Source organism: Tiliqua scincoides, chromosome 6 (assembly GCF_035046505.1).
Source record: "Tiliqua scincoides isolate rTilSci1 chromosome 6, rTilSci1.hap2, whole genome shotgun sequence".
NCBI classification, from domain to species: domain Eukaryota; kingdom Metazoa; phylum Chordata; class Lepidosauria; order Squamata; family Scincidae; genus Tiliqua; species Tiliqua scincoides.
In genome coordinates, this window is record NC_089826.1 from 60,243,899 (window position 1) to 60,262,474 (window position 18,576).

General features: G+C 41.4%; 1 protein-coding gene across 1 annotated transcript in view; it reads left to right on the forward strand.

Moving 5' to 3' along the window:
* Positions 1-18,576, forward strand: part of SNX25 (sorting nexin 25) — a 66,366-nt gene that overhangs the window by 27,426 nt on the left and 20,364 nt on the right. The window contains exons 7-9 of the mRNA XM_066632363.1: positions 9,082-9,272; positions 15,701-15,832; positions 17,499-17,774. Of these exons, the coding sequence (XP_066488460.1) occupies positions 9,082-9,272; positions 15,701-15,832; positions 17,499-17,774 (599 nt within the window). The remainder of the gene's footprint in view (positions 1-9,081; positions 9,273-15,700; positions 15,833-17,498; positions 17,775-18,576) is intronic.

The following is an 18,576-nucleotide window of genomic DNA, read 5'->3' on the forward strand; positions in this document are numbered from 1 at the left end:
ACGGCAACCGGAAGTGACATTTTTGGGCCTTCTGGAGGTCTCAGAAGGTCTTCTAAGATAGGGAAAAAAGGCAAGGGGGGGTCGCAGCAGTACCCCCAGCTGGATGGCGCCCCAAGGCATTTGCCCCCCTGACTTCCTCCAGGTACGCCAGTGCTTATACCATAAAATGCTTCAGAAAGCACCATGACGTGTGTATGTAAAGCCACATTGGGTTAGTGCAGCTGTCTCCAGACTGGAGACCACTGTGTTTGGGGAAAGCATTCCCTGTTCTGACTGGCACTTACTGTTCCGGTGCAGTACCATTCCTTTTCAACTTGATCACTGCACAGGGACGCACCACTCACGGGGGGGGGGGGGAGGCTTTTTCCAAACCCCAGATCTGGCCTGTGAACCAGATCTTGCCTGAAACAATTATTTGAACTGAAACCAGGATTGAGAAAATACTAAATATTTTTTCCCAGTTCATCATACTTTTGAAGGGCCAGTCACTGAAAGTTTTAATGCTACTAGCTGTCTTTGAAGTTTAACAGTGAATTTTAGATCCTCAATCCCTAAATTTTGCAAAGTAAGTTTGCATATATTTAATTCTAAGAGAACATTAAATGATTATAAATAGGTATGGTATAAGGTCAAGGAAGGACACAGAAATTGAAGTTGAGGGTCTAATAAGGGAGAAGCAGGGATAAGGATAAAGTGCTATTTTATTTATTATAGTAAATATAAAAATTTTAATTGTGTCCTATAGAGCTCAGGAGAGCACCCTTATATGTTCTATCCCTCTTCTTTATCCTGACACCAATCCTGTGAGGTTGATTAGATTTAGAAATAGCAATTTGCCCACAGTTACTGAGGGAATTTTAAGACTAAGTAGAGATTTGAATCCAGGTTTCCTGGTTCTATATCTAATGCAACTCTTCCACACTATTGCTAGCAGCTCACTTTTGACAATTGCAAGTTCAGCCCTTTCTATGCTGCAGTTCCTACGCTGCAGTTGTTGTATGCTTCCTGTACCTCTGGCTGTTACTGACAATTCTATACTGGCAGAAGTCCCTCTGGGTGTGCCTCCTTGTACCAAATCCAGTGAGAAGCAAGTGCCACAGATTCTAAATGTCAGTGTCTGGCAGGCAGCGCTTGCTTCAGAGGAGGCTCTTTACATTATCCAAGATCTCTCCCTGGATGTGTGTTCTGATAACATGTTTTGTGTTGTCATTTCATTGTTCAGAAGTAACTGTGCTCCCAGCTTATATACCTTTTCTAAGTATTATGTGATTTTTTCGCCTGACCAACAATACATAAGAGGAGATATACACGTTTATATGAAAAATATTTTAAGACTTAATGTGCATATAGGCCAGGATTGCAGTTGCATTTGGAAAGGTTAGATTGTTTGACTCTGTCAAGCTCTTGGTAATGGTAGTGGAGTTACTGCATTGTTTAAAAAAAAAAAAAAGAGGATACCAATTCATCTTCCCGCACAAATTTATTTTTTTTAATCATGTTGAAGGATCTCCTTTGAAGTTATTGCAGAACACAGGCTTTGTTTGCTTTATCAATGTGTCCATTTAGAGATATTTATGAAAGAGTACTTGAGTATATTTTTGTTAAAGGAAAATTGAAGGTTGACCGAAAACATTTCTCTTCATTGAACTTTTTATTTTCTGAAACAATAAATAAACCATTTTGACCAGCTGTTCAACATTCTAAGTACTGGTTGATCCATTAAAATTTTTGTTTTGCTTGCTTTGTTTAAGCACAAGTCTGTTTGCTTCCTTCCCTCTGGCTTCTCTCTTACATTGCCCCATTTAGCTATTTGGAAAAAGGATTTCCTTTTCATGTTGTGTGTTCTGCCTTGTGGCAATCTATTGTGCTAAGCACAATTCCCTGCCACTAGCATTTTTAGAAAATAAGTTCAACAAAGCTTTAGCAACTAACAATAAATGACATGGTGAAATTCTAGATTAGGACGCTCATTTTATAAGAAGCATTTGTGAGCCCTGCTGTGGATATCTTGTGTTCTTCCATTTCTTTTAAAATGTATATACTGCACTGTTCCATTTGAAATATATGGATCAGGTTTTTTTAGAGCCACCTAATTTAAAAGAACATTGTTATCTGCCATTTGTGAAATAAATTTGATGTTGCAGTAGTGTGAAAGGAAAACATAAATAGAATGTTTGTAGTTAATGACTGTTTATAAGAGGCAAAATATGATCTTCAGATACAAAAGTAATGTTACAAGAGAGATCTTTTTTATAAAATAAGGAGCAGAGAGGTGGAAAAATACAGTGAGAGTCAATTTAAAAATCAGTAGCCCAATTTTCACATTCACTATTTGCTTGCAATAAACAAATTCTTGTTGTATAGTATCTAATACCAGAAAAAGTAAACTGCAAAGGTTTTGCAGCCTTGGTTATCAAAGAACTGCTTTCCCAATTTCAGATAGTTTTGCTGTTGTTTAGACTTTCTGAAAGGATGGGCAATCTCTATTGTATCCAGTGTGAGATCTTTCCTTGCTAAAATCAGAGAGGTTTTGGGCTGTGGGTATGTTTCTTTACAGTCTTTGACACCTTACCCAGATCATCAGTAAGCAACCAGGCTTTATCTAAAGTGCAGGTGGAACCTTTTTATCCACAGGGTTTCCGTTCCTGAACCCCCCCCCCCATGGATACTGAAAACAGCAGGTAACAAAATTCATAGTTTTCAGAGCCCATCTTTGCTCCAAATGCGACCAGAGCCTTGTTCTGGTCATGGCCAGAGCCATTCTGAACCTTGGAGAGGGTACGCACAACCTCTCCAAGGCTCAGAATGGTGCCTGGAATTTTTTTTTTTAATTCTAGTTTTCACCGAAAACCGAGAGTAGTAAAAGAAATGCCATTTCGAGCCTTGGAGAGGCCATGTGCGGTGGCGTGTGGCCTCTCTGAGGCTCGGAAAACCTCCCAGATGTGACCAGAACAAGATTCCAGTAGCGTCTTGAGAGGTCTGCAGGGGAGCAATCCAGGGGTTTGGCATCTGCAGTGAGGTGAATCCGTGAATAAAGAGGTCCTACCAGTACATCAGAGCTAACTGGACAGTAAAAGCATTAAGCGCATTTGAGAGTTCATTTTAACTTTCGGCAGATGGTGCAGGTGCTGAATTATAAGAAACACACTGGTTAATGGAGCAGTAATCCTGGAGGAAGGGGATACATGTGGGAGGCCCTTGTGTTTATTCCCAAACAAATACTCCAGGCTCAGGACTGTAGTTACAAATAATAACCGTGACTGGGATAACAGAAGGGGGTTCTTTACATTTACACAGACATAATACTAACATTTCTTTATAAACTCTTGTATGTGTTCTAAGTCAAGTTGTTTGGGGATTTTTGTTTCGCTTCCTCCTGTTTTTAGTCATTGTTCTTATTGTTCAGATCAACTTGAGTGATCTTTTTCAAAAAACTTTTTATGAAAACCAAGCCAAAATTTTGGACCATTTGCTTCAGCTTGTCAATTGTAGGTACAGTCAAAATTCGTTATCAGCTGGGGTTAGGTACCCGGAAAACCTAGCAAATACTGAATCATTGATCCTGTGGGATCATCTGCAGAAGTGCGCATGGCCTCTGGGACATCAAGTGCCTTGGGAACAAAGTGCCAGGTAAGGCACCGCGAGTTTAGTATCTGTGCGAGGAGAAGGGGAAGGCAAGTGGACCTCTGAGTTTTGGAGAAGGAGAAGGAATACTTCCTGAGTTGTGAAGAGGACAGGAGGAAGAGAAGGAGAAGGTAAGTGTACTCTTTCTAACTCTTTGTCTTCTAACCTTAAATCAACCTTAGATCAACATCGAAGTTTAGCTTTACCTTTAGCTTAGCTTTACCTAAGTTAGCACCTAATCTAACCTGAGGGAGGGATTCTAAGGTCCAGCAAGCTGGGGCACAGGAGCTAGGTGAGGGCAATAAAAATAAATATGTAAGCGCGTACAGAGGTCTACTCTGAGCAGGAGCAGAGTCCTACTTGTGAGTAAGAGCCCAAGGTACAGGCACTTGGAAAAATAAATAAAACAGAGGAGGATAAAGTGGAAAGCAAGTTTTTCTACTTGGTTTAAATTAACCCTATACTTAACCCAAGTTAAACTTAATCTAAGTTAGAACATAATCTAAAGGTTCAGTAAATTAGGGCACAGGATCTAGGTGAGAGCAATAAATAAATAAATTAAATAAAGCTGCACACTTAATAAAAGCAGGATTTTAGCAGGGCTAAACAGGTTTTAAACCTTAGTGTGTAAGTTCTGCCAAGCCAAAAAAACTCTTAAACCAGTACAGTTTAAACTCAAATAAAAAACCAACTTGAGGTTAAAAAACAGTCCAGCCTCAGAGAACTGAAGGAGGGTAAAAATGTAGGAAGGGACCCTTCCCACTTAGCCAGGGCAATTTAGCATAGTCATTGTCCTTTAGGTCATAGCAATTGACCTTTAGGAGTTGATGAGAGCCCCATTAGGCAAATCCAAGCACCCCATTCAGGGAAATCTCACCTGGGAAGACCAGCCCCTTTTCAATCAGCAAGGAGGGAGGGAGGAGGAGCTAGCTAGGAGTATAAAGCTAGTGCCTGCCACCGCGTGAGCCTCTCTGCAGAAGCCTCTGGGACACCAAGTGCTTTGGGAACAAAGTGCCAGGTAAGGCACCGTGAGTTTAGCATCTGTGCGAGTTCAGCAGCAGGGCGAGGAGGCCAGGGCCCCAGATACCACCCTTTCTTTTCCCTTGAGAAGAGGGCTGCTAACCAGTGTAGGATTTTTAAGTACCCCTAAACAAAAACAAACAAAAAATAAAAAAGCTATGCAGTCAGACAGCTAGCAGCAGGGTGGGGGCTATCCTGTGTTTTACATCAAGTGCCACATGTATGACTATATGCCTCTGGGGCATAAGACGTGGGTGTGTCCTCGGTGCAAGGAGCTCCAGGGTCTCAGGGAACATGTCCGCTCCCTTGAAGCCTTGGTGGCCGACCTGGAGAAGCAGAGGCAGGCAGAGAAGGACCATGGGGAGACTTCCGGGGACGATCAGGCTTCGTCCCAACCTCAGGCGTGCAGCTCCTCAGCTGCCCGGGTGGGAAGTCTCAGGGCTGGAGGACATCATCCTGGAGAGGAGGGAAACAATCCCCTAGGGGGGACCCCTTCTCCAGGGGATGGGCCCGTATCAGAACGCACTTAGGATACTTCTCGGCGGGAGGGGGGTTGGGGGCTTCTTGTAGTGGGGGATTCGATTATTAGAAACATAGAGAGGGGGGTTTGTGACGGATGTGAGGACCGCATGGCGACTTGCCTGTCTGATGCGAAGGTTGCGGACATCACTTCTCGTCTAGACAGGCTGGTAGACAGTGCTGGGGAGGAGGTAGCGGTTGTGGTGCATGTCGGCACCAACCACGTGGGCAAGTGTAGCCAGGAGGTCCTGGAGGCCAAATTTAGGCTATTGGGTAGGAAACTGAAAGCCAGGACCTCAAAGGTACTATTCTCTGAAGTACTAGCTGTTCCACGCGCAGGGCCAGCTAGGCAGGCGGAGATCAGGGGTCTCAATGCGTGGATGAGATGGTGGTGTAGACAGGAGGGGTTTAGATTCGTTAGGCACTGGGGAGCGTTTTGGGACAAGCGGGGCCTGTACAAGAGGGACGGGCTTCACTTGAACCAGAATGGAACCAGACTGCTGGCGCATAACATTAAAAAGGTGGCAGAGCAGCTTTTAAACTGATCTCTGGGGGAAAGCCGACAGGAGCCAAGGAGCATCAGGTTCAGGACTCCTCATCCCTACGGGACAAGGATGGGGAGGTTAGAGAACAACAAGGTAAAGGCAGAGTAGGAGAAGAAATTGGGAATGGTAGCATGATGGGATGTGATAGATGGTTTGGCACAATGAGAGGATGCAGGGACAAAGGAGCTAATAAGCAGCCCATCCTGGGGCATTCCATGTTCAAATGCTTTTATGCAAATGCCCGAAGTCTCCGAGCAAAGATGGGAGAACTAGTCTGGACTGGTGCACCTTCCTTATGAGGAAAGGCTACAGCGTTTGGGCCTCTTCAGCCTAGAAAAGAGATGACTGAGGGGGGACATGATTGAGACATACAAAATTATGTTTAATGCCAATAAAGGTTTACTAATACTACAAAATTTTGCATGGGAAGTATGAAGTGGATAGAGAGATGCTCTTTATACTCTCACATAACACCAGAACCAGGGGACATCCACTAAAATTGAGTGTTGGGAGAGTTAGGACAGACAAAAGAAAATATTTCTTTACTCAGCGTGTGGTTGGTCTGTGGAACTCCTTGCCGCAGGATGTGGTGACGGCATCTAGCTTGGATTCCTTTATAAGGGGATTGGACAAGTTTCTGGAGGAAAAATCCATTACAGGTTACAAGCCATGATGTGTATGTGCAACCTCCTGATTTTAGAAATGGGCTATGCAAGGGAGGGCACCAGGATGCAGGTCTCTTGTTATCAGGTGTGCTCCCTGGGGCATTTGGTGGGGTTGCTGTGAGATACAGGAAGCTGGACTAAATGGGCCTATGGCCTGATCCACTGGAGCTGTTCTTATGTTCTTATGTAATGTTTTATGGTGGTTCGTGAAATAGCTTAGTTTGCAAAGCAAACCTCCTCGCAAATTCCTATTTTATTTCTAGGGCATTAATTTTCATGTGTTATTGGTTTTAATGGATAATTTGCATTTGGCAAGAAATACAGACTAGTACTGTGTCTGTGGAGTATGCGGACAACAGACTTTTTATAATATGCTAAATACAACAGAAATTGTAATTAGAGGTTGTTTGACCTTGCTAGCTAAACATTACTTCAAAATTTAGCACTGTATTCCTGGACTTTCTAATGATGTGTTAAGCCAAAAGATTCTAGTTAGCATGTTGATAATAAAGGAGACCACTCTTGGTTGTTGTTCCTGGTTCTAGAGCACAGTGGAATTGGAAATAAGATTTGAGGATAGGTCATGGGGGAGGGGGCACAATGCTTCATTTTGTTTGTGTTATAAGCTATCCATAATTCGAAACAATTATATTTAAAAGCTAAAAGTGATTATTTGTGTTTACTTTTGCCATTTTGGGCAAAGTAATGACTCTACTCTCAAGTTTATGCTGACAGTTTGAAGGAAGAAAGCCCCAAAGGTTTGTGTCTTTGTCACTTTCCACTGAGTCTTTTGACATAAATATGTTAACTTTCTAAAATTCAATCTTACTAATACCCATTTTTGCTTAACTGTATTTTCACACATTAGAAGTTGTAGTGTTTGGGTCATGATATTTGTCTGCATATTTAGACTTGGAGGTTGCACTATATAAGTGTTTCGCAATGGTACTTAAGCTGATATGGTTTTGAATTGTCTGTACAAATCATTCCATCTGATTTACGAACTTTGATGTGGGCATGTTTTAAGTACCTGGTTGTAGAAGCACGGTATATCATTCAGGATTAAGGAAGACTTCAATTTATGTAATTTTCTCTATTATGTGGGTTTAGATCAGGTAGAGGAATTTTTGACAAAAGCATGTATTAATGTCTCAGCAGAACTCACATTCCAAGTGAAATGTCTGAGGAATATAAAGGAGGCTGGTTTAAGGTAGTATACTTTCTGTGATGGCAGAAGGGTAATTACTCTGTTTTTGACAAAGCATTTATATTTTATTACTGAACTATTTAGAAAAGCCAAGATTTGGAATAGAAGGTGTTCTGGCAAGGTATGCTGCATATACACAACAGGAATCAAATGCGCACACCTGTGCGCTGGGCAGAAATGGGTTAATAATTCTGTGCACAGCCCTACTTTGATCAGTCCTGAGAAGTATATTAGGCTGCACGAAGGGACGTTGCTTTTTTCCCTTCCTCTTGAGTCCTACCAGTTGTTCTGTAGATTTGTCTGAATTTTTTCAAATACGGTATGTGGATTTACCCAACTGCCTAGAACAGTTTCATTATTACAATCTTTGGGTTCGTCTTCCATTTCTTCATTTCTGGTTCAGGGTATGGTGCTGCAGCTCCCAATGTTCTCCAGAAGACAGTCTTGAGGGCCTGGGGACCCTCAAGCATAGGGTGGTATATGGTACAGAGGACTGCTGATGAGGGCAGTTTTCATCAGAAATCTCCCCCCTCCCCTGTGCAGTCTTTCCTCTTTCAGAAGGCACCTCTGGATCCAACCCAAAGGCAGTTGCAAACCTATACTATACATGCATGTGTATGTTCAATTTTGTTCTAAGACACTTGCTGATTTTAATTATTGGCACTTCTCAACTGTTATGACCAGCAGTGAAGTTCTGTGATGATAAAAATTAGTAGCCCGCAAAAGTGTTTTATTAGTCAGTCTGCATAATGTGCATCCATATTGGAATTTGTAATAAAAAAAGTTGCAAGTGAACAAATCCACCTTTGTAAACTTTTCTTACCTGATCAGCTGGAGAAAATTCTTACTGTCCTCAGGTGAGTGGCTTCTGTCAAGTGTGGGGGATTTGAAGTCATTTGCTTATATTGGTGAAACTTGTAGCTAACTTAGATCATTTTCTTAGAAATGTTTAGTTGCCGCATTTTTTAGATTTGATGAAATGAATGAATGGTTATATCCTGCAACAACTATTAATACCTTTTGGAAGAGGACTTTTTAAAGTCATTTCAGAGAGCCATATACTTTGGTAAATACAGTTATCCTCTTTTTTTTTTTTTTTTACAGGTAAGGAAGTTCTTCAGAATACACTGTGTGTTGAAATATTTAATATTTTTTTGTTAAAAGAAAAGAAATATTGACTTTCTGAAGTCTACAAAACTTATTTAACAAGAAATGTGTTAGTCTTTAGGCACCACAGGACTCTTGTATCTTAAGTTTGAGTGACAAAGGAAATCAGTTATAATTAAGTCCCATTGAAATGAAACTTAGGATATAGTCTTTTGTGTTTGCTGCAATAGACTAATAGAGTAATTAGAAGCAGGGTTACTCTGAACAGAGTCCCACTGTATTCAAAGGGGCTTACTCCCAGGAATGTGTGCATAAGGTTACCCTGCAACACAGCTGTCATTCTGGAACTATTATTTAAGTTCATCAAATTAAATTTTTAAACTCTCTGTTTTAGAAAGTAAAGGTAAAGAGACTGCTGCAATGAAAGCTGACCACCTGAGGGCCAGAAACATGAAGAGATATATTAATCAACTAACTGTAGCCAAAAAGCAGTGTGAAAAGCGAATACGGCTTTTGGGAGGTCCTGCTTATGACCAGCAGGAAGATGGCATCTTTGAAGATGGTGATGGGCCTCAGAGCCAGAAGGTAAGGGGTGGGTTGGTGGGTGTGTATAAGAGAGAGGGAGAGAGATTAATCTTTTAAAAATCTCTTATATTGGCCATAGGGCATTGTCCTGCATCGTAGGGCCTTTTTTGTATTGCCTTTAGCTGCTGCAGCATGACTCCTATGTTCATAGCTTGATTAGTGAAAATCTATGGTCAGCTTGTAGGAATTCGTGCTATGGGTTAGTCTCAGCTAGTATCTCTCTAGTTTCCAGGAGGGGCAATGCCAGTTTCAGAAGCATATAGCTATAGCTGTGGTTTTCAAACATTTTAGAGCAGGGGAGGGCAAACCCCGGCCTGCGGGCCATTTGCAGCCCTCGGGGACCCCCAATCCGGTCCACAGGGAGCCCTCAGCCTCTAATGAGCTCTAACTCATCAAAGACTATTGGAGTTCACGCTAGCCTGTGACTGCCAGTCGCAACTGCCAGACAAGTTGCGGGCCAAGTTAGAACAAGGTGTTTTATAGTCTCCATGTGTTTTCTGCTTTTCCATGGGCATTATTTTAACCCCCGTCCCAACTGCCTCTGAACAACTTGTATTTCCATGTGTTTTTCGCTTGGTTTGTATGTTTTCTCTATGCACGAGGTGTGTGGCAAACAGTTAGTAGTTCTCACATGGTTCTACATGTCTGTATTATAGTTCTCATGTGTATTATAAGTGAACTCAGTAAAATTCATTCATATAAGTTCTGTCTCTAATATATTCATTTATGTAAATTTATTCAAATTTGAAATGTAAATCTTTTCCCGGCCCCCAACACAGTGTCAGAGAGATGATGTGGCCCTCCTGCCAAAATGTTTGCCCACCCCTGTCCTAGAGAAGTGATTTTCAGCCACTGTGCCATGGCACATTGGTATGCCATGAATAGTCAGCAGGTGCGCTGGGGGAGTTTGGGGGACGGTCATATATTAGTAGGGTCCCCAGCCAGCAGTGTGGTGTGCCTTGTCAATTGACAAAAAACTGATGGTGTTTCTTGACAATTTTAGCACCCTGTCAGTGTGCCATGCAGAAGGGTGAAAATTGCTACCCTGATTTATAAATGCCTAGGTATTGCATTTAGGATGTTTCAGTGTACATTTCAGTGCATTTCAGTGTGCCATGAAAAAGGCTGAAAATCGCTACCCTAGAGACTGATGTCTGATTTATAAATGCCTGGGTGTTGCATTTAGGATGTGGCTATAATGGTGATTGGGCAGCGCAGCAGTGCTCCCTCCCCCAGAAGCAACTTGTTTAACCCTTGATGCACATGGCCTAATTTGCCCTTTCAGTATCATGAACCACCAAAAATTTGGTGATAGCCCACTGGTGGATCCTGGACTGACAGTTTGGGAACCACTGAGCTGTAGCATAGAGTCCTTCTGTATGATTGCTAACTTCCAACATTGTCTTGTGTTATGGGAAGGAGCTATGCTGCAGTGGTTCCCATGCCGCCAAAGGTAACCTTAGAAGGCACTCCAAGTCTTCTGTGCTCTCAGTGCAGCATTCCCTGTCATCTTCTAATCTTCACCTTGAGTAGCTTGGAGGAATGATAATAGACTAATGTGATGAATACTGGAAGAAAAATGTATTGCACTTTTTGCCCACCAGCATGTCCTGGAATGCATTTATCTGTTTTACTGCTAGGTCCTAGTGTATGTTTGTGTTTTTTTTTAATTAAGATTATTACTTTCAGGATCTCATGTTTCTTTAAGCAATATATGGCTAAAAATGGCAAATACTTTATTTGTAAATATGTTATTTCCACAATCTCACACATACCTAAAAGATGCAGTTCATTGGTTGCTGCAGTTCATTGATTGCTCTTGGAGAGCTAAATGTCTCTCCCCTTCCACACCTAAGTGTATAGGGAAAGCTGCAGTTATGCAGGCAAATTTTTTATTTGGAATAATACATCTGCATTTTAAATTGCATGTGTACTGATTAAAATGGATATGCTGTTCTAAGTTTTCTTTTGGCATGCATAATCTGAGAAGATATTTCCATACTTTGCAAAACGCACTTTACAGATAAAAATAACTGATCAGAAAAAAAACAGAAAAATGGTAAGAACCCTTCACTATGTGAACTAATGAAGTAATTTTGCTGTTCCTTATTAAAAAGATTTACTGAGATTGTTTCCTTATTTACAGCATTTCAGTCTTGTCTCTTGGAAGGACTTCTGTGAAATACATTCCTTGTGACACACTGCAAACACTTCTTTAATGGTGTAGAGCAATTCAGTGAGATGGCTATGTACTCTAGGGTTTGAGAGGATTATGAAATTACTCAATAGTCTTTTAAGATGTCAGCCTGTGACCTCATTTAAGAAATCACTGATACGTGGGTGATTGTGTGTGGGGTGTGTGTTTTCCTTCACGTACTGTGTCCTGGCCCCCAAACTGTGGCTCAATCATTTGCTGTACAAGTCTGGATTGAGAATGAAGGGTGGTTAGCACAAAGGTAAAATATGTTTAGCAGGAAGGCTAAAGTTTTTTTCTGTTTCACCTTGCCAGTGTTGCATTGAATCACTGCCAACTGGCTGTTGGGAAGCATCTAACAGTATAAAGTTGTTGAAGCTGTATCAGTGTGGCACTCATCAGGTTTAAGTCAAGATTACGAAAGCCTGGTTTTGCTTAGTGGCCTCCATCTTCAACTTTTATTTTTTTCCAGTTCTTACAACTGGCAAAAATGTAAGAAGTTCGTGTATCTCTGGCTTCAGCAGCTACCTTCCCGTCTCTAATGTTTGGGAATATTTGTAATTTACTGTTTAGCTAAAACTAAGGGATTTCTATTTTTCAAAGCTACATTTATATTCCCCCCTCAAAAAAGTACAGTTTTATGTGCTGACTGAGGGCCCAATCCTATCCAACTTTCCAGCACCAGTGCAGCTGCAATGCAGCCCCAAAGTAAGGGAACAAATGTTCCTATACCTTGAGGAGGCTTCTGTAACTATTTCCCCACAACAGAATGCAACATACACCCCATTAGCACAGCTGCACCGGCACTGAAAAATTGGATAGGATTTGACCCTAAGTTATGCACAGTGTATTTCATATTTGCAGTAAGAAACTACGGGCTTGATCCAACCCCAGGCCAGCGTCAGTTTCCTGGGAGACAGCCGTTACCAAAGTGCCAGGCAATTTGTGGTGGCCAGAAAGAGGGAGGTGCCAGTTTAGGTAGATGCTGGGCCTCAATGCCAGCAAAAATAGCCTTGGGAGCCTTTGACAGTAAGTATGCCGCTGAGCAGCACAGGGGCATTCTGGGGCAGGGGGAAGGCAGAGAGGGGGTGGAACTGGGCAGGCGGAAGGGTGGTTCAGGCCCAGAAGAGGGGCTGGGATGGTGGTAGAGGCTGCTGTCAGATCCTATCCCCTATCCTGGGTCTGAAAGCCCTACATTGGGCTACTTGGATCTTTGCCGTGATTAAGCTGGTCCAGATCCACAGAGGCTGCTGGGGCTCGACACAAGGTAAGAGAAAAAATGTTCCCTTACCTCGAGGAGGCCTGTAGCTGTACCACAGCACGAACAGCCCCATTAAGATTGGGCTGTCCATGTTGCATGTACAGTGTTTTAATTTTACTCCAAGTTTCTGCCTTTTTCTGGGAAGAAAAATAGTTTATTCCACAGCTTCAAATTACCAAAAATTTTACATTTTTTGCCACTGAGTTGGTGCTTTCTCCTTCTAACTTTTGGAGACCTTAAACAACTATAAAGGTAAGGGTTTACAAATTTTGGCTGACCTTTGGTAATTGGTAAAGCCAATTTGTTGCTTATGTTTGCCACTAATTCTCTCCCAGAGAGAGGTGGTGACAAGCATAATGTTAATACTTTGGTTGCTTGGACAGCATAACACATTTATAGTTTTGGAATATGTAAATCATTTGACTTTATAGATGTTGCAGTCAGTACTAGAAAAACAATACATTTGATGCTCAGCAAAATGCTTGTCGTTCAGCAGTTTCACAAGTAGTACTAAAGCTATGATCATGCACGTAATACTGCTGCAGTCCTGTACACATCCCGATTTGGGCTAAATATCATTGACTTCAGTTAGGCTCAGTTCCAAGTAGACCTGGGGATGAGCAGGAAGGTTAGGTGCTTGCTATGTTTGAGGAATTTTCCAGCTCCTTGTGAGATGTGGCAGGGCTAAAGGCACTTGTTGAGTTTTCATCGCTGACTTTGAAGCCGCTTGACTTTAAAAAGCTTAAAGGGCTGCTGTATCTGCGAAGACACTCTAAAATTAGATCTGCTTGCTGTACATTAGTTGGTAGACATTCATGTGACAGGATTTTTGCATGTGTCCCAGTATGGCCTCCTGCTTCAGTTTTATGCAGGGTACTGAAGTATCTGAGGTATTCTGTAAACATTTTAGCCACGTTCAAGGCAGAAGGGCCTTTGAGTGTATTTTGTATGGTCCTTCCAAGTGGCTAAAAACAATTTAGCAGCAATTATAAGCAATTATTTGGAAGCAGGTCCTACTGAGATGTTTGAGACTTGTTTCTGAGTAAATGTGATTAGGATTGCAACACTAGCCTGGCTGAATGCTTAAGCCAAGGTATAAAAACCAGCGCCCTTTACCATGATTGTTGTATGGCTAATAATTTTCTTTTCTAAAGCAAGTGAGGCCATGGGAGTAAATATGCTGGTGGCCTGCCTTTCTCTTGGGGCCAATGAGGGTGTTCCTTGTTCCAGTGAGAGGATATTTCTGACCAATTTTTTTTTGCAACTTGATTTAATGTGCCCTTGGCTTCAGCTCTCTCCCTTAGGGATTTAGAAGCATCTAATTAGGATTGGGCAGACTGAACTATTTAAATAGCAGATGAAATATATAGTAGCTGAGTTTAGTCCTGTTTTAAGATGGTTAGCAGCATGACTGACATCCTGATATTTCACAAGGTTATTATGCATACTAGGCAGATTGATAATAAAGTCCACTTTCCAGAAATCAGGTTTAGGAAGACTTTGACATTTTTTAGACTTCAACTGCAGGTATAGAGAAAACAGGGGAAGACAGAAATAGTTGTATGGATAGGAAGCAGAGCCAGAGACAACTGCAGTAGCTGTGAGAGAAAAGTCTGGATTGAAGCCCTCCTTCTTGCCCCTACCTTAGAGTTTTGAAGATCTAGACATGGCTTTAACATGATTGAGCATTTTCAGTAGTTCTAAGGACCAACATCTGGTTTAGCATTTTCTCAACCCATTTCTGCAAAGCCCACAGGTATACACAGTTTATCCCTGTTGCGTATATGCAACGCTGGGCAGAAATGACTTAAGAAACCTGGAGTTCTCATATGAAAACTGGTTTCATTCCATAAGTTAGAGCTGATTTGAAAACTGCCTGCACACCCCCATTTTGAAACACTTTCTTCCCCCATGAAATGTACGTCCCTTTTTGGTTTTGTAGGGTCAAAAGTCTGGATGCTTTGGCTGCTTGAACACTGGAGTGCAAAACCAAAGTAGGGGGTGATAAACTGTTAGTTATTACTGAATTTTTGTGCAGGTGAAGCTATGGGTGACATTGAAGAAAATGAGAAAAGCTCTTGCCGACTTCAGAGTTTGCTATGAGCAGTTGAAGTTTTACAAATGCTTAGAATTATAGGATTGCGTAACAAGTGGATTGTGCTGTATTAATATTTACAGAGTGAAGGAATTAATATAGTGAGCCATTCAGGACACAGACTTTTCTTTTCGCTTGTTGTAAATCACCATGCACGCAGATGTCACTATATAGATACTATAAAGCAGTGTCTATGAAATGAAGCCAATAACAATAAAATAGTCTGTAAGGCTCTGTACCATCCTTCCGTTGTTGCAGAAGAAAGTCCTGGGTAAGAGGCACTTTTTCAAGTGGGTGCTCCTTTTTTTAGCAGGGGGAGAGTAACTGGCCCACCTCACCCCAGCAGTGTCTGTTTTAGTGGCTGTCTGCTGGTATTCATTTGCATCTTTTTAGATTGTGAGCCCTTTTGGGACAGGGAGCCATTTAGTTATTTGATTTTTCTCTGTAAACCGCTTTGTGAACTTTTAGTTGAAAAGCGGTATATAAATACTGTTAATAATAATAATAATAATAACTACACGGCCCTCTGTATAAGGGCTAAAGATTGGAAATGCAGCAGTGAGGATTATCCGTTCTACCTCCTGGAAACACAGATAATTAATTGTTGCCTGTTCTGAAAAAGTCACTCTTTGGATTGCAGAGTTAATTTCTACAACTGTGAAACACTGTTAAGTAAATTCTGAGATTTTTCCGAGTGCTGATAGTGGAGTTCTTGTACATCCAGAATCTTGACTTTGTTCTCAGTTCATCATCCCTGTTTTAAGCCAATTCATCAATAAGATTGCCTTTCAAACTTGTTGAGTTTAACAGGGATTTAATAAATGGACTAGATTTTAAGTAGTTAAGCAATGTAACATAGTTCATTTCTTCTCCCCTAGATTCTTCAGTTTGAAGATATTTTGTGTAATCCATCTTACAGAGAGCACTTTCGAATATACATGGAAAGAATGGATAAAAGGGCTCTCATCACATTTTGGGAATCGGTTGAATACTTGAAGAATGCTAACAAGGTAGGTAGAGTACATAAAAGCACGCCAGGCCTTGTTGTTGGAAATTAATCTACTGTGTGTTAAGGTGTTACTTGGAAATCAGTGTTACGAGGACATCAGTGTTACGAGGACGTCGTATATTAAAATTCCTTGTTTTCAGATTGCTTTTTTTCTTTTCTGCATGTTTTGCAGTTGGCATGTTCTAAAATGATAAAAGACATTGGTTAGTCCAGTCAATAATCCTTACATGAATGTAGTAGAGCCAGATTTATCTGAGCTACTGTTGTGCCCCACAAATGAACCAGGGGTGCCTAACTGTTTAAATCCCTATTGGGGGGGGCATAAAAGGAGAATAGATTGCACTTGAATTTCCTAAATTACAATAGCCTCTCAGATGCTGGCACAAAACAACACAACCCAAAAAGTTTAAGTGTGACAACAGATAAAATGTGATGCCAACAAATATGGGCAGGAGGTCTGGTCTAGAGGGTAGAACCTCTGTTAGCCCGAAGATAACATCAGAAGGTCACCAGTTCGAGGACACCGGCAGCTCCCTGAATGGCTGAGAATGGCAAGACCTTGAAGCAGCTGACAAGCCGAGCTGAGTGATTCCACCTGCTCTTGGTGTGAGCAAGAAGCGTCTTGGCTGCCCTCCATGTGAGAGATGGAGCTGCTTGTTAGCCTGCGTGGGAGAACTGGAGGCCAGAAGTGAGACCAAACCAGGAAGATCCATTCTGAAATGTTGTTGGTTCTTGAAAGAGAGAACCTCTATGATTGTACAAATCCCCTTGAGGGATTTAGAAATGCCTGCCTATGTAAACTGCCTTGAATAAAGTTAGAGGAGTAATCCAGTGACCAGAAAGGTGGTATATAAATACCCAGTTGTTGTTGTTGTTTTTGTTGTTGTTGTTTTAGTTTCTATATTTAATATAATAATAATACAGAAAATTATATTTCTATAAATAGAAAATGAATAGAACAATGAAATGCTAAATGGTTTTGAGCAAAAAAAAAAAAAATACCAGGTGCAAGGAAGAAAAAAATATACCTCTTATTTATAATTAGTGGCGGCAGCAGGTGAGCCAGCTGGTTTTGCTGGGAAAAATGATAACATATATAAAAATGAACATCATTCTGAAAATAGGAAGTAACAATCTTTTCAAATGTTGTGTTGATGTGCTTGAAATGTAACCAGTTGGTTTATCTGTTTTGGGGAAACAGAGAGTTCAGTCATCTCAAAAGATGAGATTATAATTGGATCAGTTCAGACTAACCATAGTTAATGACTATGGTAACTAACCATAGGATATTGAATGGTGTCCAAGAATACATCCTCTTACCTCAGCTGAGTTGTGGACCCATGACACCAACAACCTGGGGTGTGTTAAGCCACACATCCTGGTTTTTCATGTGGCATGAAGCCATGGTTTAATTTTGGCTCACAATCCAGGGTTTTAAACCAGCTGTAAATTCTGGTGTAGTATTCTTGTTTGTGAGGGAGTTCCTGGCTTTGCATGAACTCTAGACTTATGGTTTAAATCTGGCACCTCCAAACTCTGTCCCTTGGGCTGTATTCTGGTGCACCAGTTTCTTTTTAGTGTCTTCATGAACAACTTAATGGAACTACATTGTGGCCCTTGAGTAGGCTGGATGTTTTATTCACAGTCTTGCTTTTTCTTCTTCTTAGGCTGAAATACCTCAAATGGTGAGTCAAATCTACCAGGATTTCTTTGTGGAAAGCCGAGAAATTCCTGTGGAAAAGTCTCTGTACAAAGAGATACAACAAAGCCTTGTGGGCAACAAAGGCATTGAAGTGTTTTACAAAATTCAGACAGATGTCTATGAAACGCTGAAGGACAGGTTCTACCCCTCCTTTATTGTCAGCGATTTATATGAGAGGTTGATGAAGAAGGAAGAAGAGAAGAGCACCGTCCAGGTAGCATCTGATTGCAAAGATGAAGTGGTGAGTCATGCCTACCGGTGTGCTGCATTTAGCAAGGGGAGATAATCCGGGTGGAAAAACAAGCACATTTGGTATTATTCTCTCAAAATACATAAACGTAAGATTAACCCTATGAAATCAAAGCAAAAGCCACCAAGTCCAGCATCCTTTTTCCATCCAGTGGCTTGCCAGTATTTATGCTCCCCTGTGCCTTGCAGAATCTCAGCTCTCACTGTGTCCAGTCAGCTTAGGCCATGCTGGCTGCTTCCCTCATCCTCTTCTTCCCTTCGGTCCCCAGGAATCCCAGATTTTCAATGTTATCCAGTGTTGTAGTTTTTTCCCCATCTCCACAGCAAGGTGTTGCTTTTTTCAGTTATTGAGCTGCTCCAGTTATCTTCAAGCAGCTTTCCTTGTTAGCAGTCTTCACAGCTGCACCTGCTTAACCCATTTTTGTCCAGCCTTCAGGTGTACACATTTGATCCCTGTTGCGTATATGCAACATTGGGCAGAAATGGCTTAAATGCTCCAACCAAGTCAGATGTTTGTAACTCAAACATTGTTGAGTTAGGGATTTTCTGTATAGGAATTCCAATTAGCTGTTCTGGCAAATAGCCATTGATAGGTTTGTCCCCCGTGGATTTGTGTAACCCTCTTTAAAGCTATCTAGTGTACAATCTACGCTTTACCCAGAGTGAGGTGGAAGCATTCTGGATGGTTCTACTTCAGCTGGGATCGTATTTTAGATCTGCTTCACTGTAAAAACCTGTCCCTCACTATATATAGTAAATGACTGTGTTGAAGAAAAAGTTTAGCGCAGATGTCA